Consider the following 24,071-nt stretch of genomic DNA (forward strand, 5'->3'; position numbering starts at 1 on the left):
CAAACACAAAATACAACAAAAACTTCAACTATTGCCGAGAACGAATACAGCAGGGTCCTCAAGAAATATTGCACAAAATAACTGACTGTCGTAAACGTAATACACGAAAATCGAAAAAGAAGTGTAAAATAATTTGAGAGCGATGGGTGTCAGAAAAACATATTAAACTTCGGTACATGCGAAAGAAAACTCTGTTTTGGTCTAACGTCTGTTGATGAGACACTTGCACATCGAAACCTGTCCAGAGTTATTCTCGCCTGTCTTGAATCAATGCTGTTGACATTATCATAATCACAATCGTTATTAATGCCGGAGGAGGGATCCAATGAGCCATGAAGCTCTTTTTCACCGATGTCCAGCAAGTTACAACAACAAACAAGAACTCATATTCTTAGTTCTTTCGGTAAAGTCACGTTGAAGGGAAACAACAAAATAATAAAATATATATAAAACAATAAAAATTCTCACGACGTTTCGACCATAACACAAACGGTCGTCTTCAGGTGTGTCGGTTTGCATAAATTTATTTATTTTTAAACGGTGTATTTATTTATGCAAACCGACACACCTGAAGACGACCGTTTGTGTTATGGTCGAAACGTCGTGAGAATTTTTATTGTTTTATATATATTTCATTATTTTGTTGTTTCCCTTCAACGTGACTTTACCGAAAGAACTAAGAATATGAATTACTGCAGTCACGAAAGCTTTAAATCAAAACAAGAACTCTCCCAGATGGCCACGTGCGGCTGATGGGATGTGCAGGAAATGTAATTGTATTATCGTCGTTCTTTCGGTAAAGTCGCGGAGTTAGAAATAAAATAAAAGGAAGCATCGGTACAATGTTTTTAAAATATTTTAATTTTAATTCTACCTACTACGTGATGACTTTACCGAAAGAAGCAAAGAGTATGGATTCCTGCAGTCACGAAAGCTTCAAGTCAAGATTGTTTTGTCGTCGTTCTTTTTTTTGTTACGTGGAGAAACTGAGAGGTGAAAGAGACATTTCCGTCTGCTTATTTGTGATACTCAAAGTGGTGCAAGCTGGGACATCTCGTAAACTCCGACTCCACGAGGGACTTGGGACAGAAACACTTCGTAAAGTTACGAGAGCGCGGGACCTCGTCGATTGTCAAAGTCAAATTTTTTTTAACGTAATTATTGACCTACAATTGGTTGCCCAAGCTTGCATTTAGGTTTGAAAAATCGGCAGGAATGTATTACTAAGAAATTTGTACTTGTATACTTTATTTATTGCTGTTTATCAGTTTAACACGTAGGCTTTCGCGACCAATATTATTCATAATAAAGGTTTTTGGGTTAGATCGCGTTTATTTATAAATGTGTCGTAACCCTCCACCACCCGACACGGCCAATCAGCAAAAAAGTGTCACGTTGACAAAAGACAAATAATTCACTACTTCAGCCCACCGGTGTGTTGAAGAGTTAATCCACATTTACAGTTTGAGTACGACGTTTCGCTGGTAAATACATCCAGCATCATCAAGCAATTCGCCAGAATGATGATGCTGGATGTATTTACCAGCGAAACGTCGTACTCAAACTGTAAATGTGGATTAACTCTTCAACACACCGGTGGGCTGAAGTAGTGAATTATTTGTCTTTTGTCAACGTGACACTTTTTTGCTGATTGGCCGTGTCGGGTGGTGGAGGGTTACGACACATTTATAAATAAACGCGATCTAACCCAAAAACCTTTATTATGAATATTGCTGTTTATGTTTCACACTTTGGACCCCTTTCGTTTCTTGTGTCATTTGTGGTTGTAACTCGCTGACCCCGCCTCTACTGGACATCTATGAAAAAAGAGCCTCTCAGCTCATCGGATTCCCCATAGGATAAATAAATATTCTGATTCTGAATAACATCAATCACAAATGTAAGGTATAATCATCACCATATAGATATTTATCTCAGTCATAGACTGGCTGCAGGGTACAAGGCGATTACGTCACGGCGGCCATGTTGGGTGAGGTGAGGGTATGGTGGCCATGTTACATGGGGGGTGGTGTGGGGTGGGGGGCTACGTCTTCCTGGCAGCTGATTGGTTGGTGTAGTGAGGGGTGATGACGTAATCCCCTAGCAACCACTTATCGGCGAATGAGAGTTACGATATCACTGCGACTTCGACGCACTGACTTACTTTGACTTTCGATCTGTAACCGCTTGTGACATCGAGCAGCGTACTGTGCATCACAATGGGGTGCAGTCGGACCGCTATTCTGGCTCCACTACATTGTGAATGGGGGAGGTTTTTGGGGAAACATAATCGCTGACGTTTCGGGCAACAGCCCTCCATCATGGCACACTGCCGCCAATGCAGCGTCACCGAATAATTTCATGTTTGTTTTTGGGTTAGTCTGCGTGGCAGTCGTTTGATGCTAAAATCCGTGTCGTTCAACCTTCCACCATCCGACGAGCTTGTCACGTTTACAAAGATATGATTTAGACGTGCCAATGTATTTACGAATTCTGATCGATAAAACTCATTAATATTCGCGAAGGGGTGGGGGGGGGGGCGTTCGATGGGGGGAGGGGGGGTATCTTAGCATGACATGGGAACATCTCGTTTGCATAGGCGTCCAGGGTATTGATTGACACATAGCAAACACGTGATGACACGTGTACACATATACACGTTCAGTCAACAACAACACATCCCTTCTAGCCCTTCGTAGGTGGGTGAAGAAGGTCTGAATAAAGGAAATTGCCCGACAGGTCAGACACCAAAATAGTATTTTGCTATGAGTGTTTATGCACGCGTACAAATCAGAATCAGAATATTTAATTAGACTGGAGGAAATCCGATGAGCCATGAAGCTCTTTTTCACAGATGTTCCTGTAGGAGCGGGTCAGCAAGTTACAACAAACGATACAAAAACACCATTGGCGTGCAATATCGAGAAAAGGTAAGGCAAAGTCACTAAAAATAAAAAAAAGTTGGGTAGCGGTTGGACAGGGACCATCGACTACTTGATACTGGTGACGGAACGCCAGCCAAAGAAGTACACACCCACTGCAGAGGACGTACCCGTGGAGATGGAGCGATAATTATCAATCGGCTCGTGCACGGGAGGAGCGAGAGGGATGGCGGTCGCATCACGAGACAGCTGACGGATGGAGGCGAGGAGGCCTCCATCCAGCAACAGACTGAATAAGGCCCATGATGATGATGAATGCGCTCTGGACATTATCAACCTCAATGCTGTTGGGGGGTTGTGTTGAGGTCATTCGAATCGAGTCAGCTCGGATGAGCCCTAGAACCGTGAGCCAGAGGTTCCCCCCCCCCCCTTCTCACCCCCCACCGCGGTGCCTATGGGTCTCCAAGCCGCCAGGGGGCGCCCGTGAGTAGCGCTAGGCTCAGATAGGGGGTCCCCTGCTCATCACATCTCATCCCTACGATCCCATTCGTTGGGTCCCCGACTCGTCCCTTATGGCTGTGACCCCTGGGAGTCCCATCATACCCATACGATCCCTGGGGTCTCTAATACCTGAGATCCCCATATTATTCCTATAACCCCTAGGTCCCCTCCTCTATGACCCCTGGATCCCCTTCTCATCCCTAGACCATCGGGATCCCCTTCCGATCTAATTGTATATGTATAGAGCACATTCACTCAAGGCACTTTAGGAAACGGTGACACGGAGTGGAATGCCTTAGATGGCAGGGGCGTGCTACAAGGATTGAGGAAGGAGTAACCGTAGCAATAGAGGGGTTGTTGGGGATCACGCAAGGGTAGGAAAGAGACGGGAAGGAGTGGAGGGTCGAGGGGAGGGAAGAGGAAGGGAATGGGCAAGAGAGGTCACCTCTGGGTCCCTTTCTCTAACCCCTCCAAATCATCTTCTCATCCCTATGACCCCCTAGGGCCCACCTACTCACCCGTACGACTTACTGTGGGGCGGTCCCTTTTCTCATCGCCTCTGACACAAACGGGGTCCCCCCCTTTCCCATCCCCAAGACCCCTTTCGAGGTCCCCATCTCAACCCTTCTCATCCCCGTGACCCTCTCCCCCCCCCCCAGGTCCCCCCTCTCATCCCTATGACCCAGTGGGGTCCGCACGTCGGCCGCTTAAAATAGCAAGAAGCTCGGGATGTCCGTTTCCCCAGGCGGGGTGGAGGGGGGGCGGGGCTGGCGGGGCGAGGGGCGGTAGGGGGGGGGTGCAGGCGTCTGTCTGGGCGCCCGGCGTCTGAATGAGCTGCTTCACGCGACGGCGGGAACATGAATTAACCACAAACGGATGCCCCCTCCCCCTCCACCCCACCCCCCAAAACCCCTCCCCTCAACTCCCCCCAACCCCGCCCCGCTACCACGCGGCCACAGCCCCTCCCCCCGCCGTTGCCATGACGCGGGTGTGGAGAGGTGGAGGAGGTGGGGGGGGGTGTCCGGGCGAAGGGCGGGGCTGTTGGGGAGGAAGGGGGATTGGGGAGGGGGCCGTGCACGCTGCCGGGAATCGCGAGCGCCCCCCCCCACACACTCCACCATCCCCCACACGCCCCGCCCCCCCCAAACCGCCCCTCCCCCACGAGCCCCGCCCCTCCGCCTGGGGTTCAATGCCAGAGGCGCGCGGCGGGGCCCGAGGAGGCAGGGAAGGGGGGAGGGGTAGCCGGGGGAGAACGCGCGGGGAGAGGAGGGAGTGGGGAGAGAGGAGAGAGGGGAGAGGAGAGAGAGAGGAGGGAGTGGGGAGAGAGGAGAGAGGGGAGAGGAGAGAGAGAGGAGGGAGTGGGGAGAGAGAGGGGAGAGAGAGAGAGGAAGGAGGAGGAGAGAGAGCGGAGACAGCGGCGGCGGTGCGCGGCGGCGGCGGCGGTAGCGGAGCGCGAACCAAGAGGAGAAACGAAGGGAGGAGTGGAGAGAGAAGCGAAAAGGAGCGAGAGACGAGGTAAGAAGGGACGCGCGGGCGCCGGGGTGACTCGGGATAGACGCGGGGACCCCCAGGGAGCGAGCGAGCGAGCGAGAGAAGAAGGGGGGTCCGAGGGAAACACGAGGAGGAGGAGGAGGAGGGCGAGCTCCTCGCGCACGGGAACCCCGCGCGTGGACCCGGGGAGACGCGGGGACCCCTGGCGGAGAGGGCCGCCGCGGTCGTCTCGCCGGACCTCTTTGTTGCGCAAGGAGGCGAGGCGGAGAGAGGGGGGGGTCTTGATCCCTCGTGTTGTTGATCCTTCTCCCCCTCTATCCCTCCTCTTTTCACATCATCTTCATCTCCCCTACGGTTATCCTGTTGTCCCTCAACCCCGCTACTACTCACCATGCCCGACACTCCGCCTACCCGACTCTGAATCGTTATCCCGTAAATCTCTCGTGCTCATCTCCGCATCCGCCTCTCTTCCCCTCATGATCATCGCAACCATCACCAACCACCACCTCTTCACCTCCTCACCTCTTCACCTCCTCAACCCAACCTCCCAAGGCAGGCGTAGTCGAGCCGGGAGCCCCGGCGCGTCGAGCCCAGCTTCTCCTCCCGGGTTCTCCACCACTCCGCGCGATCCATGGAGGAGGCGGCGGCGGCGGCGGCCGCTGCTGCTGCTGCTGCGGCCGTGGCGTCGGACCAGTTCCAGGCTCACCCGGGTCTCAAGCAGACCCTTCGTCAGTTCCACCTGAGCAGCATGTCCTCCCTGGGGGGGCCCGCAGCCTTCACGGCGCGCTGCGCCTACGACCTGATCTCGCGCAAGGACGCGGCGGACGCGCCCGCGGGCCTGCAGAGGCCTCCCGCCCTGCCGGGGCCCCTGTTGGTGCCGCCCGACAGCTCGACGGAGCGCTGCGGCACCCTGCTGGAGGGCGAGAACATCACCTGCTTCGTGGTGGGCGGCGAGAAGCGCCTGTGTCTGCCGCAGATCCTCAACACGGTGCTGCGAGACTTCTCGCTGCAGCAGATCAACCAGGTGTGCGACGAGCTGCACATCTACTGCTCGCGGTGCACGGCCGACCAGCTGGAGATCCTCAAGGTGCTCGGCGTGCTTCCCTTCGCGGCGCCCAGCTGCGGCCTCATCACCAAGACGGACGCCGAGCGCCTCTGCAACGCGCTGCTCTACGGCTGGGCGAGCCCGGCCGCGGGCCGCAAGGGGATGGGGGCTGCGGCCGGCGGCGGCCTCGGCGGAGCGGCCGGCGACGGCGTTAGCGGCGGGACCGGTGGAGTCGGAGGCGGCGGCGGCGGAGGGGGCGGCGGCGGCGGTGCCGGCGGGTTGGGAGACTGCTCCCCGCCCGGCGGCGGTGGCGGCGGCGGCGGCGGCGTTGGCGGCGTGGGCCCGGCCCTTATCCGGCCTGACAAGAGCATCAGGATCTACCACGAGTGCTTCGGCAAGTGCAAGGGCCTCTTCGTGCCCGAGCTGTACACGCACCCGGGCGCGGCGTGCGTGCAGTGCCGCGACTGCCGCTTGCTCTTCCCGCCGCAGCGCTTCGTCGCGCACTCGCACCGCAGCCCCGAGAACAGGACGTGCCACTGGGGCTTCGACCCGGCGCGCTGGAGGCGCTACCTGCTGCTGAGCGAGGAGTACGCGGAACGCGCCGAGCGGGAGAGGATGCGCGGCCTCTTGGACGCCCTCAAGGAGCGCTTCGAGCCGCACGGAGCGGCGGCGGCGCACGCCGGCAAGAGGGCGGCGGCAGCGGCCGTCGCAGCGGTGGCGGCCCTCGGGAGCAAGGTGGGTGGCTCACGTGGTTGTTGTTGTTTTGTTGTTGGTGGTGGTGGTTGCATGGATGGTGGTGATGGCTGTTGTAACGGTGGTGGTGGTGGTGGTGGTTGCATGGATGGTGGTGATGGCTGTTGTGACGGCGGTGGTGGTGGTGGTTATCATTGTGGTGGGCTTGGTAGTTGTGATGTTAACGGTGTGGTGATGGTGACGGTCGTGGTGATTGTGGTGTATGTGTGGACTTCTTTAGCACCGTACGTACTAAACCGCGGTAATTATAGGTGCGATGGTTGTGGCGGTGGGTTCTGGTGGTGGATCATGGTCGTGACCGTGATGGTGGTGGTAGTTGAGTAGGGTGGCTGTTGTAACAACCATGATGGTGATGGTGGTCTTGGTGGGTGCTGTTTTGACAGTGGTGGGGTGGTGATTGTTTTGTCTGTGCTGTTTGTTGTTGTGATGATGGTGGTGATGTTCTCATGGCACATACCATGGCTGCGTAACAGTAAAGAGATGACGTTCTATAACTATAACACATCTACGTAATACACACCACATTGCACACACATAAACACCCAAACACGTGGGCACGACAACACCAAACAAAATCCACCAAAGTCCACACACCACACACGAGGCCACACGTGGTCACGACGCACCTACACATCTAAGTACAGTTGTAAAACACTGGAGAACACACAGGCACACAACACACACATCCAGAACACATGGCTTCAAACACATGCCCCCCACACACTTAATCACTGACACACACGCACACTTGGTGTTTGTCACTATCGACTATTTTTGAAGTAGGCGCAGGCAACAGAAGATATCAGAAAATATAATTAACTGTTTCAGGTGCTTAATGGTTGGTGGTGGTGACACGAAATGAGTACAACGATAAGCCTACATAATAAATACACACACAGCACACACACCATACACATAACCCACATATACACAAAAACTATACGCTGTACACCTCAAATACACACAACGCGCCACACATACATACAAGTATCTACACAAACACACAAACTTGTATAAATACACACGGTACACAGACACAACACTCGCCCCGTACACACAAACCACAACCCTAAACAAACACACACGCCCTGCACCCCCCCGTACACGGCAGCTTCACGCTGAGTGTTGGCAGCTAGAAGGGCATGGTTTGGTTGTGACAGGGCCGTTCAAATCTGTACACAGTGTACTGGAACTCGTGACCCGGGGTATCGTGGGATTCTGGTTGTTGCAGTTTTTTCTGTTTTTAGTAATGCTGCTTGGTTGGGGGCTCTGGGGAAATCAGAAATTTGTTGAAACTTTTACCTACTTGGTTTTGACCGCGTGGTGTGACGGTCGTGGTTGTGATGTGGTCGATGGTGTCTGTGTGATTACCGCGCGTGGTTGTGATATTACGAAGGTTGCTATTCCCGTTGTGGCTCCCAGGGTGGTTTTGTTAACTGTGGTTGTGATTATCGTTGTGGTTAGGAGTCTGGTGTTGGCGGTTTTGTTTTGTTGTGATAGTTATTCTCGTGGTGGTAGCGGTGGGTGTGATTATCGTGGTTGTGTTTTGTTGTGATAGTTATTCTCGTGGTGGTAGTGGTGGGTGTGATTATCGTGGTTGTGTTTTGTTGTGATAGTTATTCTCGTGGTGGTAGTGGTGGTGGGTGTGATTATCGTGGTTGTGTTTTGTTGTGATAGTTATTCTCGTGGTGGTAGTGGTGGATGTGATTATCGTGGTTGTGTTTTGTTGTGATAGTCTCGTGGTAGTGCTTGTTGTGGTTAAGGCGCGGGCCACATTGCAAAATCCGGGACTGAATGCGCGCGGTGCACCCTGGGAGGGGGAGGAGGCGGCGGCTGTCGAGTCACGTGGTTTCGATCAGGGCGGTGTCACGTGACCCGGCTGAGGGAATCATTGGGCTGAGACCTATCACGTGGTGTGGGTGAGGGATTGGGTGTAGTTGGTGAGTGTTCGGTGATGGTGAGCGTAGTGGGTGAGTAAGAGTGTTCGGTAAAATGAAAGGTGTTGCAAAGGGTAAAGGTTATGTTGGTAAGTAGGCTGGGTGTAGTGGATGTATGAGTGTGGTGAGGATGCATTGTTTGGGTGAGTTATGTGCGTAGTGCGGATAAGTGTAGTCGTGTTAGGTGTTAGGTGAGTAAGCAGTGATTGTAGTGTGCATGTTCGGGGTGGGTTAGTCGGTCATATAGTGTGTATAGGGGATGGTGACCGTTGGTCGAGACTAGGGCTTGGTAAGGTAAAAGGTAAAAACAACGAGCCTACCTTAACCCTTCCTTTTACCATACCACAATACAATCACTCTACCCAACCTTTTACCCTTTAGCAGGTAAGGTAAAAGGTTAAAAGCAACGAGCCTACCTTTACCCTACCCATTACCCTTACCCCATACAAATTACCTGATTACAGGGTAATTACTGGGGTACTACACATGAAAAGGTTTATAACGGTAAACGCTAGGTAGAGCGCTTAATGAGTATAGAATACTCTCGATGGTTCCAATTTTACACGCTTGTTGTATCCTCAAATCTTGTAACTCAATTTTAACCCACTTCCCAATGTGGTTTCGACTGCGAACTTGGTATACTTATGTCATACTGATGACAATACTATATTATATTATAAAAATATATTTTTAAACATTCTTTTTTATATGTTATGTTTCGGCTTGGGTCTAATTGTCCACGGTAAACTGACGTTGGCTGGATTTGGCCACGGCCCCTTACGTTACGGCAAGCTTCGGGGCCACTTCCTGGAGTCGTGGAGTTCTGCCATTACTCGTACATTTCATTAAAGCGTGTTTTAAAAAAAGTTTTTAAAAAATATTACTTATTAAATGGAAGCCACGGACTGCGCCACGGAGCTTTTAGCGGTAAACAAGGCACCGTATTTACCGGGTAATACTTCGCGCTACCTTTACCCTACCGGGTAATTCTTCCGAGCTACCTTTACCCTACCCTTTACCTTACCCCTTGGTATGTCGACACCTTTACCCTTTTACGCGGTAAAAAGGGTAAATTTCCTTACCTTTCCTAGGCCTAGTCGAGACTGGTTACGGAATGGCAGTCAGAAGGAGCGTGCAGGGCCAAGAGGGATGATCTCAGCTCGCTTGCGGGAGTAATTAAACTCAACATTTTTTTTATTTAACTAGGTAAGGCCCACTGAGCTATATAGCTCTTTTTCAGAAGCGACCTGGCCACAAATGATGTGGAAATTTTTAAAGCAGCCAAATACTGTAAACGCATGTTGATTCTAAATGTGGAGGGAGGACCCGGAGAAAAATCCATGCAACCTCGGTATAAACGTGCAAACTCCAATTATACAAGCGTCAGGGTTGGGATTGAACAACCCACGACCGCCTGCATGCCAGCTGAGGTAGTTAACATCTGGCCACTGTGGCATTGCAACCCTGCGGTTGGTGGCGATGACATTCAGCAGTGAAGTAGACATTGCTCATGCTGGGTCCCAGGTGAGACTGCGACACAACACTGGGTCCCGGGAGCACAGAAGTAGGGGCCCAGTGAAGAGAAGCCACACAGATTGGTCCCCTGAAAACTATGGACTGACGTTTGGGCCCTGGCAACCTAGGGGACATAGACAGGTTGGAGCCCGTGAAGACATGGATACAGATTGGGCCACTGAAAACTGTGGGACCCAGACTGGGGTCACAGAGACGCACAGATTGGACTCGCGGGGACACGGATTGGGCCCCCGGTCTCCCCCCCCACCACCATCACCCATCCCACCCCTCTTCGCACGGGACCCGCGGGCCCTGCAGGGAAAGTGGCCGTAAAAGGCTGCGGGGCGCCGCGACGCAGGAAAGTGCGGGGCGGCTCCCGCTCGCTTTGTGCGTCTAGACGGGCGCTGTGCCGCCTAATTAAGCCTCAATGATGACGCCTCACCCTCCCGGCGCGGCAGGGGAGGGAGGAGAGCGTGTTGGAGGGGGGGTTACTAATAGTGCGTAACAGCTACCCCCCGCATCCCACACACAACGCGCTTCTCCCCGTTTGAGATCATTAACGGAGATCGCAGATCCCAGGAGGTGGTTGGGGGGGGGTCGAGGGTTGTACTGTACTCCCACGGTGTACCACTGGGGAGGGGCATGGGTTTGGTGGTGTTTTGTGGGAAGAGAATGAGAGATGGAGAAAAGATGTGGGAAGATGGAAGAGAGTGGTTTGTAGATGTGGAGTTCACGTGGGTGGGGATGGAGAGAGATGGGGGAGGGGGGTATATGCGGATGGAGAATGAGAGAAAGATGATGTGTGAGATTGGGAGGAGGGTTTGTGGATAGAGAAATTGAGAGTTAATTTGGGGAGAGTTTTAGATGGGAGGGGGGGGGGGGGAGAGATGGAGCGATGTCTACAGGAAGCTGTAGAGTGGGAGCGACCGAGAGGTTGGTTGTCGTGTAATCTGATGTGGCTGTGTGGTTGTTCCGGGGCTGTCGCGTCGTGCCGGTCGCGTGTGGAGTCGCCGCCGCCGTGAACACGGAATGGGGAAGTTTGAGGCGCCCGGGTGCCGCGGTTTCCCGTCTCGGTGGTGGGGTGAAGGGGGTGAAAGTGTGGAGGGCTGTCTGGCTGTCCGGCACGGTGCCGAGGTGGGGGGGGTGATCAGCACATGCAGTCTACACGGCGCGGTCTATACAGAGCAGTACAGTCTATACAGCATCTCCAGTACCATAAAATATATGTTATATAGCTCATAGGATTCCTCCAGTATAAGTATTCTGATAGTCGATGCTACAGGCAACACGTACAGTAAATAGCATTCAGCCTGGGTCGTCGAGGCAGGGATGAGTTTGGGGGGTGAGGCTGGATGACGTGTGAGGAGGATGAGGCGAGGTGAGTCTGAGGTGGGCTAGGGATGTGAGTTTGGAGTAAGGAGGACGGGTTCGAGTGAGGTAAGGCTAAGTCTCAGCGTGTGGGGGTGAGTGGTAGTGTAGCGGTTAGCGGCTCGAGTTCGATTCCCGCTCACGGCTAACATCAGTGACGCTTATCTGAACCGTTCCTGGGTCAACTCAGCCTCAAATGGGTACCTGGTGCGGTGTGTAAGGATCATGTGCTCGCTAACAGCACTTGCCCCAACACTCCGTGAAGGCTGTACGGGGGGAGATATTTTTCTTTTTGTGGGGGTGAGTTAAGAGTGAGGCGAGGAGGAGGAGGATGCTGCTGGTTGGCGGGTGGGGTGAGCGAGCGAGTGGATGGCTTGGCTAGACGTCGCAGCTGTGGATGAGGAAGTGGGCGCCGCCAGACGGTGCGGGATGCGGTGGAGCCCAATCCGGTCGGTGCGGCGAGACGCGGGGGGGAGGGGCGGGAGGGAGGGAGGGGGTGAGTACGGGGGCGGCCGCCCCCTCCCTTAACTCCACCCCCACTCCTCCCCCAACTCCACCCCCTCCCTCAACTCCACCCCCTCCCCCACACACGGGGGGGTTGGTGGCTGTGTCGCGGTGTGTTCCTGATTGGTTGTGTCGCGGTGTGTTCCTGATTGGTTGTGTCGCGGTGTGTTCCTGATTGGTTGTGTCGCGGTGTGTTCCTGATTGGTTGTGTCGCGGTGTGTTCCTGATTGGTTGTGTCGCGGTGTGTTCCTGATTGGTTGTGTCGCGGTGTGTTCCTGATTGGTTGTGTGTTTGTCTTCGTGGGGAGCGGTAGCGTAGTGGTTAGCGCTATGCTGCGCTGCGAACCCGGTCACCCGGGTTCAATTCACACTCTAGTCCAACACCAGTGATGATTATCTAAACCGGTCCTGGGCCTCCCCTAGATCGACTCCAACTCATATGTACCTGGTCCGGTGTGGTAAACATCGCGATTGGGGAGACTAAAACATAGTGCTGACCCATCCACCCCCTCCTGTGCTGTGCCGGCCTTCACAGGTGCTCGCTAACAGCACTTGCCCAAACAATCTCTTTAGGCTATACGGGGGATATTTGTCGTTGTCAAATGTCTTTGAATGTGTGTATAAGTATCCCATTATCCTCGCGGCAGTGTTCACGTGTCCCTTTGCCCCTTTCACGTCTGTGTCTACGTGTCTCTTTAGCCACGTGATCATTTGTCCCATGCGTCTCCCTCACTGGTCGATGTGTCCGCGTCTCCCCCCTTTCCCGGCATCACTTTTCACGTAGCGCCCCCCCCCCCCGTTGCTGCATTCAATTCAGAGATAAGGGAATAAAACGTGAGTGTATATTGAGAGCGTGTGTCGAGGAGTGTGAATCGGGGAGAAGTGTTAGACTGCGGGTGAATGAATGATTGTCAGTGTGGCGATGAGCGTTTAACAGTGAGTCATTGAATCAGCGAGTGTGTGTCGGTGTGTTAAGTCGTATCATTGTACACAAGTCTAATAAGTGTGTGAATTGATGTGTGAATTTTGCATTGGTGAGTATCATTTAGGTGTGAGTGGGATGAGTGGTTGTTGATTGTGGTCCGGTATGTGGCCGATTGGTGAGTGTGTGGGTCGGTATGTGGCCGAGTGGTGAGTGTGTGGGTGAGTGTGCCCCATTCATTACTCAACTTCCACCAGCCCAGCTCGCTGAGGAACGCGAGGAATCTAAGCTTCTGACCACGTGCAGCCAATCACAACGCTTAGAATTCATCTGTAAATGAGCCCTCCATTCCGGCCTCCAGTTCTTGGAAATCAGCTCCACACACAGAGACGCTTCTCACGCACACACTCACACTCTGTATTACACTCACTCTGTATTACACATACACTCATATACATATACAATGACACTCACTAATATACATACACACTTATATACAGGACATAATTGCCTTAACAGACTTGGGACAAGTTATATTAACGAGCTCAGAACACAATCATATTTTTAATGACAAAGATCCCCCGTATAGCCTTTAACAGTCTGTTCGGTTAAGTGCTGTTAGCGACCACCGATAAAGGCCTGCCAGGCACATTAAGGGGGTGGGTGGCCAACACCACGCCCGGCCGCCTTTGTTTCCCCAGTGCTGATGGTTACACACCGCACCATGTGCTTGTTTAAGGCTGAGTCAACCCTAGGGAGGTCTTTGGCGGGTTCAAAAATAATCGTCACTGGTCTTGGCCGTGAGCGGGAATTGAACCCATGGCTCAGCGGGTTACGTAATGCAGCGCGTTCACCGCTCCCGCACGGCAGCTCTTGTGTCAGGCTAGGTGCACATGCAGTGGCTCTACTTTGTATTAAAAAGCTCATTACATTCAGTGAATGAATCATTGGGAGATTGCACCATGAGGCCTTGATGTCAACATTTCAACACTCATCCGGTCAGGTGGTCCGGCAGTAGAGCGAGCGGCTCGCAATTCGTAAGATCGCAAGTTCAATTCCTGGTTGCAGATGGTTGACTCGGACCATAATACCTGCAGGGTCGATAAAATAAACACCACTTTGTGGAGAAGATGAATCGGTGGTTGTATTACGGATACTCTATACTCGCCACCGCCGTAATAATGTGGAATTTCCGCAGCTGGCTCGGCAGGTCTGTAAACGGGGAAATGCGATCACGACCGCAAAGACGACGATTCCCCCGTGCGGTTCCGACACGGGCTGTTAGCGAGCACCTATTAAGGCATCTTCAAGACGGCAGCTCTTTGAATGGCCATGGTGGAGGGAGGGGGGAGATAAAGGCGGACGTGAGTCGAGACGAAAGTGCAGCTTCTTACCCTCGCCACGGCTGCGGGGTGGCGGGGGGGCAAAGGTCGCCGGCCAGGCTGCGCCCCCCCCCCCACAATCCCCCCCCTAATCCCCCCTCCCTACCTCGGCCCCGCCCACCGCGCCGTCTGCCACGGCGGCTGCCGTGGCCCCCTGCGAGCGGGGTTGCCATGGTGACCGGGTCACCGGGGTCTCTGGAGGCCACGGGAGAGGCCGCGGGGTGTCGAGGTGGGGGTGGGGGGGAGATGTGGCTGGGGTCGCCCCGGGGGGCATGGGAGTGTCACCCCGCCTATAGGGGGACCCCCTCGCCCTGCCCCCCCCCCTTAGCCTATGGCTCACTTTCCTGGGGTGTCTTCGTGGGGGGCTGGGGAGGCCCCCCTGTGGAGGGGGGGGGGGGGAGTCCCTCCTTTTCCTGGGTGTCGGGAAAGACACCAGCGTGGGGCTGCTGGTCTATAATGGTGGTGGTGTCCTGTCAGGGTGTGATGTATACAGAAGAGGGGGTTGTGTGGTATACCTCAGGGTAAGTGTGATGTATCGTGGCGTGGTGTTCTGCCGTGGTGTTGGGTGGATTAGAGGGGGGGGGGGGTGAAGTTTGTCGTGGGGTGGTGATGTATATACAGTACACAACGTGTGATGTAGTACAGTGGTGTGTAGTTTGGTCGTTGTGTGCCATGGTTTGGATATGCTGTGTAGTGTGTGGTGTGATGTTGCAGTCCGTGTTGCGGATACGCGGCCTGGTGTGCAAGTGGTGTGGTGAACTCATGTCCAGGTTCGGGCACAGCGCTACGAACGCGGCGAACCTGAGTTCGATTCCCACTCACGACCGATATCGGTGACGAATATCTGAACAGGTCCTGAGCCTCCCCTACGTCGACTCCCCTACACCTCTCCTCTTAAATGAGTACCGTAGTGCGGTGTGTGTATACAACATCAGCACTGTGGGAGACAAAGGTGGCCGGGCGTGATTGCTAACTCACACCACGCCCCGTCGTGTACTGTTGCAGCCTTCATAGGCGCTCCTCGTGAACAGCACTTGACTCAACAGCCTGTTGAAGGCTATTGGGGGGTATCTTTGTCTTTGGGTGTTACACGACGGCGTGTGGTGTGATGCCCAGAGATGTGTGTTGTGGATTAGTGGTGTGTGATCCGTCCTGGTGTGATGTATGCGAGTGGGGATCAGCAATGCGGGGTGGTGTGGATTAGTGGGTGTGGAGCAGTCGTGTTGTGGCTGGGTCCCTGTGGTGTGCCCACCCCCGCAGCCCCGCTCCGCTGTTTGCCAGATGGGGGGGCAGAGGGGCAAGGAGGATCGTGGTGGTGGTGGTGGTGATGTGGGGGGGTACGTAATGCGTGAGGAATGCGCGTCTGGGCAGACTCAGTGAGTACAGCGGCCAGGCTGCTTAGGGTGTGGGGCGCATGACGACTACACACAGCTCCCATAGCCTAAACACACACTCGTATAAACACACCCTCATCATACACACTCGTATATATACACATACAACAAGGCAAAAATACCCCGTGTAGCCTTAATACACTGTAGGAGCAAGTGCTGTTAGCGAATACGGCACACGAGGAGGTGGGTGGCCAGCACCAGGCCCGGCCGCCTTTGTCTCCCCGAGTGGCGATGTTTACACACCGCTCCAGGTACTCATTTGAGGCTGAGTCGACCTAGGGGAGGCCCAGGACCGGCTCAGATATTCGTCACTGGTGTTGGCCGTGAGCGCAGGCGCGCAAACTGCTCCACTACCGCTCCCCACCGCTTGTCTAAACACACACACATACACTACTATACACATCCGCACTCAGAGCCTAAACACACGCGCATGGCTACACAGTGTCTCTCGTAGCCTAAACACACTCACACACCCATATGACTCCACTACACACTCGCTCATATGTACGTACAAATATACGTATACGCACATCTAATGTGATTTCAAATCCTGGTTGGTTGCTGGCTCGGCCAATCATCCCTCCCAGGTCGATAAATAGATTCGTCACAGGAACGCGTAACATCCAAAACTGGCTCAGCACCAGATCAACTTTTGACGGTGGCGCTCGTAGGGTGAACAAACTTTCACACACAAGCAAAGACAAAGATCCCCGTATATCCTTAAAACATACCATACTTTCACATGCCTACTTTCACAATCAAGACCATTACATTATTGCTGAACTCGGGAGCCGACACACGCAACATTAATGCAAAGTTTCACTCATATCTTAAACACCCGCTCGCACATACATAGGTGTTAGACAACGATCCCCCGCGTGGCCCCTATGAAGGCCGGCGTGGTGTTGGGTGGCCAACACCACGCCCGGCCGCCTTTGTCTCCCTACTGGCGATTTTTTGTTACACACCTCACTAGGTACTCATTTGAGGCTGTACTCGCGCTCGTACATACACACAGCCTAGCACACTCGTACAACAACAGCCAGCCACGTCGGTTAGGTGCCAGGCTATGTGCAGTTTGAGGTAGTCACGCGAAGCTGTGGAAGGATCGTTGCTGGCGGGGAAGTCACGGCACAGACCCCGGGTGGTATGCGTTGATTGACCGGCGATGGCTGGCAGATGCATAACATGTTCTGCCCGCTGTGCCACTTTGATGCGTTTTAGCCACCCCCGGCGCTCGTTGTTGTGAGCGTAGCACATATACACACCCATACATATACTGGTAGTGTATCGGCTAGCTTATTGCACTATGATCCTGGTGACCCGAGTTGAATTCCCACTCAAGACAAAACACAGTGCCTAATAGAGTATTTGAGACGTTCCTGGGCCCCCCCCCCCCCGACACAGCCTTAAATGAGTTCCTGCTGCTGCCGAGGCGTGGACAAAACATCGCCAGTGGGGAGACGAAGGCGAGCCGGGCGTCGGTGCGAAGCCACCCCCCGCGTCGTGTGTCGTGTTGGCCTTCATAGGTGCTCGCTAACAGCGAAACAGCCTGTTAAAGACTATACGGGAGGTGGGTGGGTTGGTGGTGGGTTGGTGGTGGGGGGTGAATCTTTGTCTTTGTTGGGTGATGGGGGTGGTGGTCGTGGTGGGGTTGTGTGTAGGGTGTGCGTGGGTGGGGGGGGTCGAGCGGCTGTCAGTTGTCAGACCCAGACCCTCGTACCCCCCCCCTGTCTCTCGTGAAATAAATGATGGCGACTTCACGCCCCGTATTCACGGAACAGATGCAGACGGGGGGGGGGGGTGCGGCCATTTCCCTTCACTCAAAACGCCCACAAGCAGCCACACTCACTCACTCACCCCGGCGTTACCCCCCACATCCCTCCCCACGTTACATTATTCGCGTTACTTTCTCGCGTTACCTGCAGCGTGAGCTTCCCCCCACAGGCTAACTCCCCTGGTTACGTCCTCGCGTTACCGACCTCTGTAGGGCACCACCCAACCCCACCACCCCGCTCTTACTCTCCCTGCTCGTTGGCCTTGCGATGGTCGCCAGTCAGATTCACTTTTAAATCACCCCCTTCCTGTGTAACATGCGGTGGAGGAGGGAGAGCCGGGCATTCCTTGGGCGAGGGGGGACCTATCGGGGTACACGGTGGACCCCCGTAGGATAGAGAGATGTTGTGGCTGGCTGTGTGAAAGGGTCCCTATCTGTGAACCGCTGTTTAGTGGTTGGAGGGAGGGGGGGCTATAGCCCCCCCCCCCACTACTCTCCCTTGTGCTCGAGGTACTTCAGAATGAGCCACGGGGCGGGGTGGGGAACTTCTCCCCAGTGCCCCCCCCCTCTCATCCCCGCCCCTCTCCCTGCCCCTTTATTGTGCGTCCCCGGGGTCAGGACGGGGTCCCTTTTAAAGGGGTCACAAAAGGTTAAAACGCAAATTTGTGGGAAGGATGGGGTGAGTGGGGGGGGGGAGACGTGTGGAGAGTAGTGACGGTGGGGGGGGTCAGTGATAAAACCACGCCACGACATCAAAAGGCGCTGAGAGAGGGCGGGAGCGGCCGTGCAGATGGGAGTTTGGGTGCTGGGTGTGTGGGGGGGGGGGGTACAGAGGTCCATGCACCCCCCCCACACCCCCCCCAAGATATATGCGCGTGTGTGTGAGGGCGCGACACTGGCCAGGTGTGAGGAGGAGCAAGGTGTGAGGAGGACCCAGGTGTGAGGGTCGAGGCGAGATGCGTGTGTGTCCGTGTGTGTCCGTGGGGGCCGCGCAACTCCGCGACCGAAAAAACTCCCGTGAAGCCAAAACACGACGGAGTCGGATTACGGGTGGTGGTGGGGGGTGGTGGTGGTGGGGGGGTGGTGGACAGGCATTCTGTGTGTGGGTTTCTCTTGGTATGTATCTGTATTGTGTGTGTGTATATCTGACGATCTGTTTGGGTTGAGTGTGTAGTATATCTGTCTGTGTTTTGGGCGAGTATATCTGCGCACGCGCGCGTTTGTGAGTGTGTATTGTCTGTGTTTGGGTGAGTGTTTTTTTTGTGTGTCTGTCTGTGCGTGCATGCACTGTATACAAAGATCCCCCCCAGTATAGCCTGAACAGACTGTTGGGTAAGTGTTTGTTAGCGAGCACCTATGAAGGCCGGCACACGGGGTGGGGTGGGTAGCCAACACCACGCCCGGCCGCCTTTGCCTCCCCAGTGGCGATATGTGGGGAGCGGTGGTGTAGCGGTTAGCGCACTGCCCTCCGAACCTGGCCATCCAGGTTCGATACCCGCTCACGGCCAACACCGGTAACGATTATTTGAACCGGTCCTGGGCCTCCCCTAGGTCGACTCGGCCTCAAATGAGTCCCTGGTGCGGTATGTAAACATCGCCACTGGGGAGACAAAGGCGGTCGTGCGTGGTGCTGGCCACCCACCACCCCCCCCCCCTCTCGTGTGCCGTGCCGGTCCTGAACAGGTGTTTGCTAACAGCACTTGCCCCAAGAGTGATGAGGCTATACGGGGGATCTTTGGAAACTTTATCAGTGTTCATCTATTCCTGTCACAGCGTTTGGGACGAGTTCGCAAAATAGATATGCAGACTATACTTATCCATATGTCCCGTCTCTCTGCATGGAAAACTAAAATAATTTGGGGTTTTTGTTTGTGCAAGCCAACGATCCCACGGCCTTCTGGGAGTACATCGTTTCAGCAACCACATTGATCCCAATACAGAGAAAAACTCTGAACGTATTTTTTCGACTCTGTCTCATCAGCAGTCATGGCTTGCTTTTGAATCGATGCTGTTAAGCTGCCAGATGCAATGGGCAAAGGACCCTCTTGCCTGTAAGATATGGGCCATAGTTCGACACGTAATTGTATATTGCGTAACAAAATGAGAAATATATATGAATGGGCCCGTGTATTCGTCTGCATAATTTTTGTTCACCTTTTTTCTCCACAACGACGCGAATAATTACGTTGTTTTTTTTTGTATGGGGTAAATGTATGCACAGCACAGCATACATTTACTGCAACCGCCACCCACCCGCCAGCCAGCAGACACGCTTGTGTATTAGAATCGCGTTTGAGTTGGGGAGGGAATTGATTGAGGATGAGTTGGGGTAGGGATGGGAGTCTGCCCCCGTGACCTGCTGTCAGCGAGCCTTCGACACTTCACTTGGCTTCAAGGTGCACCTCGGCTGGCACGAGACGAGTGGTGACGTCATCGCCACTTAGTTGTATATATCTCGGTGTTGGTAAGAGCACGGCCTGTATATATGTGAACGTCTGTGTGCGAGTCGGTGTACGTGTGAGTGGGGAGCAGTGGTTCGAACCCGACGACCATAGTTAATTTCCCGCTCACGGCCACCAGTGACGATTATCCTAACTGGTCCTGGGCTTTCTCGGTCGACTCAAATGAGTACCTTGTGCGGTGTGTAAACATCGCCACTGGGGAGACAAAGGCGGTCGGGCGTGGTGCTGGCCACCCACCCCGTCGAGTGCCACCGTGCCGGCCTTCATAGTTGCTCGCTAACGGCCCTTGCCGCCAAACGTCTGTTAAGGCAGCACGGGGGGATCTGTCTTGTTCGTGTGTGAATGTATGTTCGTATGTTAGTGTGTGTGTGTCCGAGTGAGTGTGGGTGCTGGGCAGGCAGGCAGGGTTCGCTCTAACTGGCTCCAGGTGTCTCTCTCTGCCTTGGCTCTGGAATCCGCGGTCCGGGTCCCCGCCTCTCACCGCTCGCCACGGCACCAACCCGAGCGACTGGCAGCTCAGGCTGGGAGGGTCATTTGTGTGTCTACCTAAACTGTTATATACCCTTGTGTATCTCGCTAACAGCACTTGCCCCAACAGCCTTTGTGTGTACAGTATTTGTATCTGTGTGTGTATGTCTGTGTATGTATATATCTGTGTATGTGTCTGTGTGTGAGTGTAACTGTGTCTATCTGTGGGTATGTGTATGTGTGTGAGTGTAACTGTGTCTATCTGTGTGTATATATGTGTATGTGTCTGTGTGTGAGTGTAACTGTCTATCTGTGTGTCTGTGTGTGAGTGTAACTGTGTCTTCTGTGTGTATGTGTCTGTGTGTGTGTAACTGTGTGGGGAGCGGTAGTGTAGCGGTTAGCGCGCTGCGCTATGAACCCAGCGACACGGGTTCGATTCCCGCTCACGGCCAACACCAGTGACGATTATCTGAACCGGTCCCGGGCCTCCCCTAGGTCGACTCAGCCTCAAATGAGTACCTGGTGCGGTGTGTAAACATTGCCATTAGGGAGACAAAGGCGGTCGGGCGTGGTGCTGGCCACCCACCCCCTCGTGTACCGTTCTGGCCTTCATAGGTGCTCGCTAACAGCACTTGCCCCTACAGTCTGTTAAGGCTATACGGGGGATCTTTGTCTGTGTGTGTTTATCTGTGTGTGTCTATCTGTGTGTGTCTGTGTGTGTAACTGTGTGTGTAACTGTGTATGTGTCTGTGTGTAACTGTGTATGTGTCTGTGTGTGAGTGTAACTGTGTATGTGTCTGTGTGTGAGTGTAACTGTGTCTATTTGTGTGTGTATGTGTCTGTGTGTGAGTGTAACTGTGTCTATTTGTGTGTGTATGTGTCTGTGTGTGAGTGTAACTGTGTCTATCTGTGTGTGTATGTGTAACTGTGTGTGTGTGTCTGTGTGTGTGTGTAACTGTGTGTGTGTAACTGTGTGTGTGTGTCTGTGTGTAACTGTGTGTGTGTAACTGTGTGTGTGTAACTGTGTGTGTGAGTGTAACTGTGTTTATCTGTGTGTGTATGTGTAACTGTGTGTGTGTGTCTGTGTGTAAGTCTGTGTGTATGTGTAACTGTGTGTGTCTGTGTGTGTGTAACTGGGCGTGAGCTCGCGCCGTCCGGTCATTGTCTGGGGGAAGGGAACTCGAGACGCGGCCTTTCCGCTCGAGAGCAAAGAATTCTGGGAAAATTCCACGTGGAGGAAGCGGGCTTTTCTCCTCCTCGCCTCACCACCGCACACACCCTCACCTCACCACCGCCATCACTCTCCCCTCGACCCACCACCTCATACTCAACATCACATATCCTCCCCCATCATCACTTGCCGCCTCTTGCTATCTCATACTTCCTCACCACCCTTCACACACCGCTCACCATCCCACAGAACCTCACCATCGCTACTCTCCTATGTACATCCCACGTTCCTTCCTGCACTATTCCACCCCCCACCACTCACCATTCCACGTTGCTCACCACCCCGACATACACCCCATCCGCAGAGTGTACGAGACTTTCTGAGACGGTGATTTTTCTGCCTTGAGGCTAATGGTATCTGGCAGAAAAATTGTTGTGTGGGAACATGTGTATATTTACACGTGTGTGCACACTCTTGTGTATAATAATGTGTACCCGTGTGTTTCTGAGTTCTTTGTAAACATTTGGTGTAGTAATGCGTATGTATGTTTCTGTGTATCATGTCTGGGACGTGTCTATGCAGCGTCGTATCTCAGATGTCATCAATGTCTACGTGTAAGTCTTTGTGGAAGAGTTGAAGACATCTGTATGGGTCGCGTCTGTGCGAGATCTGTGTCTATATCGGAGGTCTTGTCAACTAGACGTGTTTGAGAAATATCTGTACATTGTCTATATCCGAACTGTTACTTTGCGTGTCTGTGTTATCTATATGTGGATCTTGTCTAAATCTGAGACTTGTGTTAGACGTGTCTGGATCGTGTGCCTGAGTCTTGTTTCTGTACGAGACGTGTCTTTGGGTCTTGTCGCTGTGAAGACGTGTCTGGGTCGTGTCGACTGGTCATGTCTAAGAGACGTGTCTGGGTCGTGGCTATTAGATCTTGTCTGTGTGAGACGTGTCTGGGTCGTGTCTTTGTGAGAGACGTGTCTGGGTCGTGTCTATGTGTGAGACACGTGTCTGGGTCGTGTCTATGTGAGAGACGTGTCTGGGTCGTGTCTATGTGAGAGACGTGTCTGGGTCGTGTCTATGTGAGAGACGTGTCTGGGTCGTGTCTATGTGAGAGACGTGTCTGGGTCGTGTCTATGTGAGAGACGTGTCTGTGTGAGACGTGTCTGGGTCGTGTCTATGTGAGAGACGTGTCTGGGTCGTGTCTGGGTCGTGTCTATGTGAGAGACGTGTCTGGGTCTTGTCTATGTGTGAGACGTGTCTGGGTTTTGTCTATGTGAGAGACGTGTCTGGGTCGTGTCTATGTGAGAGACGTGTCTGGGTCGTGTCTGGGTCGTGTCTATGTGTGAGACGTGTCTGGGTCGTGTCTGTGTGTGAGACGTGTCTGGGTCGTGTCTATGTGAGAGACGTGTCTGTGTGAGACTTGTCTGGGTCGTGTCTATGTGAGAGACGTGTCTGGGTCGTGTCTATGTGAGAGACGTGTCTGGGTCGTGTCTATGTGCGAGACGTGTCTGGGTTTTGTCTATGTGAGAGACGTGTCTGTGTGAGACTTGTCTGGGTCGTGTCTATGTGAGAGACGTGTCTGGGTCGTGTCTATGTGAGAGACGTGTCTGGGTCTTGTCTATGTGCGAGACGTGTCTGGGTTTTGTCTATGTGAGAGACGTATCTGGGTCGTGTCTATGTGAGAGACGTGTCTGGGTCTTGTCTGTGTGAGACGTCTGGGTCGTGTCTGGGTCGTGTCTATGTGAGAGACTTGTCTGGGTCGTGTATATGTGAGAGACGTGTCTGGGTCGTGTCTATGTGAGAAACGTGTCTGGGTCGTGTCTATGTGTGAGACGTGTCTGGGTCGTGTCTATGTGAGAGACGTGTCTGGGTCGTGTCTATGTGTGAGACGTGTCTGGGTCGTGTCTATGTGAGAGACGTGTCTGGGTCGTGTCTATGTGTGAGACGTGTCTGGGTCGTGTCTATGTGAGAGACTTGTCTGGGTCGTGTCTATGTGTGAGACGTGTCTGGGTCGTGTCTATGTGAGAGACGTGTCTGGGTCGTGTCTATGTGAGAGACGTGTCTGGGTCGTATCTATGTGAGAGACGTGTCTGGGTCGTGTCTATGTGAGAGACGTGTCTGGGTCGTGTCTATGTGTGAGACGTGTCTGGGTCGTGTCTATGTGAGAGACGTGTCTGGGTCGTGTCTATATGAGAGGCGTGTCTGGGTCGTGTCTATGTGTGAGACGTGTCTGGGTCGTGTCTATGTGAGAGACGTGTCTGGGTCGTGTCTGTGTGAGACGTGTCTGGGTCGTGTCTATGTGAGAGACTTGTCTGGGTCGTGTCTATGTGTGAGACGTGTCTGGGTCGTGTCTATGTGTGAGACGTGTCTGGGTCTTGTCTATGTGAGAGACGTGTCTGGGCCGTGTGTATGTGAGAGACGTGTCTGGGTCGTGTCTGTGTGAGAGACGTGTCTATGTAAGAGACGTGTCTGTGTGAGAGACGTGTCTGGGTCG

The 24,071-nt window shown here is 53.5% G+C and overlaps 1 protein-coding gene across 2 annotated transcripts in view; it reads left to right on the top strand.

The window, feature by feature from the left end:
- Window positions 1–4,733: 4,733 nt before the first annotated feature.
- The window catches only part of LOC116946868 (uncharacterized), a 40,125-nt gene continuing 20,787 nt past the window's right edge, over window positions 4,734–24,071 (top strand). The window contains exons 1-2 of one of the 2 annotated variants that reach the window (XM_032962094.2): window positions 4,734–4,898; window positions 5,427–6,654. In XM_032962094.2, the coding sequence (XP_032817985.2) occupies window positions 5,506–6,654 (1,149 nt within the window). In that variant the 5' untranslated portion in view covers window positions 4,734–4,898; window positions 5,427–5,505. The remainder of the gene's footprint in view (window positions 4,899–5,426; window positions 6,655–24,071) is intronic. The other variant, XM_032962095.2, reaches the window with a different exon arrangement.

Source organism: Petromyzon marinus, chromosome 28 (assembly GCF_048934315.1).
Source record: "Petromyzon marinus isolate PM22_M1 ecotype Great Lakes invasive population chromosome 28, UKy_Petmar_22M1.pri1.0, whole genome shotgun sequence".
In the NCBI taxonomy this organism is placed as follows: Eukaryota; Metazoa; Chordata; class Hyperoartia; order Petromyzontiformes; family Petromyzontidae; genus Petromyzon; species Petromyzon marinus.